Source organism: Frankliniella occidentalis, unplaced genomic scaffold (assembly GCF_000697945.3).
Source record: "Frankliniella occidentalis isolate FOCC.00 unplaced genomic scaffold, Focc_3.1 Scaffold153, whole genome shotgun sequence".
Classification (NCBI taxonomy): Eukaryota; Metazoa; Arthropoda; class Insecta; order Thysanoptera; family Thripidae; genus Frankliniella; species Frankliniella occidentalis.
Genome location: NW_026267280.1, coordinates 546,286 through 547,591, shown reverse-complemented (window position 1 = coordinate 547,591; position 1,306 = coordinate 546,286). Strand labels below are relative to the sequence as shown.

Here is a 1,306-nt window from a genome sequence, read left to right as displayed (position 1 = left end):
AGAGAACAATTCACGCCTCAGGAAAAGGAAACTTACTGTCTCAGCCTTATTTCCAGGTTCAGAAAGAAAGTGTTCACATTTATCAAATGCTATCATATCAACAAGAGCGAAAGTAGGTAAATTCTTTGGTTCAATTAGCTTCTGTGATGGTCTCACAGCTCTCAAGATATAGGAAACTAATTTTTCTAGGGAGTCCAGCCTGTTTCGGATTTCCATTTGAAGGGAGACAACAGTAAGATGTTCAGCTGGAAAATAAAGTAAAATGAGCAGAGGTTGAGAATAGAAAATTTAACTAAAAGCAACTAATGGACAATATTAATACCTTCTGATATTTTTTTCATGTCTACTTTCTTGTGTCCCATTTTTTTAATTGAATCTTTTGGCATGGACGGAGCGCCATAGTCAAGAGCTCTTCTCACTGGAGCCCCAGAAACAACATTAACTGGCGTATGATTCTCTTTATCTTCAGATAGATCAACAGAAAATGGTTGGTCCTGGCTTGCAAGAATTCCTGCAGGAGACAGACTACTCTGCCTCAGTGGAGATTCTTTTAAACATTCTGGAGTTGTGAGTGGGGATTTCTTATTTGAATTTGAAGACTGAAGAGGGGACTTCCGGATAGTTCTTGAGGGCTTACTAGTTGAAGACGAAGAAGAATTTTTACCGCCTTGATTTAGTTTTTCTTTTATCTTCTGTGATATTGACTTGTTGACGGTAGGGGCAGAAGGATGTTTGGACCGTTTGCTCTGTACTTCTTCATCATCCTCATCATCGCTTATCCTATTGACAGTTCTTCTTTTCCTGCTCCTACTCCCTCTGCCAAGTTCTTCAGTTTCTGGCTCCAGACTGGAAGTCTCCTCTGCTGTTCTTGAATTAGCTCTTGCAACAAGAAGAGAATCTGAAATAAAAGTGTCATTAGCTAATACAGTTTTGAATAATTCATAGAATGAGATAGGAATACCTCGCAAAGTTTAAACAAAGTAATTACATGTACTCACTGTAAGAATGCATAACTCTAACTCTTTCATAGAGAGTAAAGTCTTCATCATAAGGCTCACAGTTCTCTATTGCCGTTGCCCTCCTAGTCTCTGACATATGATCTGGCCAAAGTGCCACCAACTCCCCATCCACCTCATCAAGCCAGATAGTTGGTAAGGTCTCAACCGATGCATCATCAAACTCTATAACAGCATACTGCAACAGAAAAACAGACAAACTTTTAAAACAAATGCGAAAACACACAAGCATTAACCATGCATGACTTTTTAAAAACAATAATTACCATTTCCAGCAAAACATTTTAAAT

The 1,306-nt window shown here is 38.4% G+C and overlaps 1 protein-coding gene across 1 annotated transcript in view; it reads right to left on the bottom strand.

Annotated features, from left to right (window-relative positions):
- The window catches only part of LOC113212193 (uncharacterized), an 8,807-nt gene extending 7,501 nt beyond the window's left edge, over nucleotides 1–1,306 (bottom strand). Inside the window, exons 1-4 of the mRNA XM_052271216.1 lie at nucleotides 1,283–1,306; nucleotides 999–1,194; nucleotides 323–898; nucleotides 37–245 (exon numbers count right to left, since the gene is read on the bottom strand). Of these exons, the coding sequence (XP_052127176.1) occupies nucleotides 37–245; nucleotides 323–898; nucleotides 999–1,194; nucleotides 1,283–1,285 (984 nt within the window). The 5' untranslated portion in view covers nucleotides 1,286–1,306. The remainder of the gene's footprint in view (nucleotides 1–36; nucleotides 246–322; nucleotides 899–998; nucleotides 1,195–1,282) is intronic.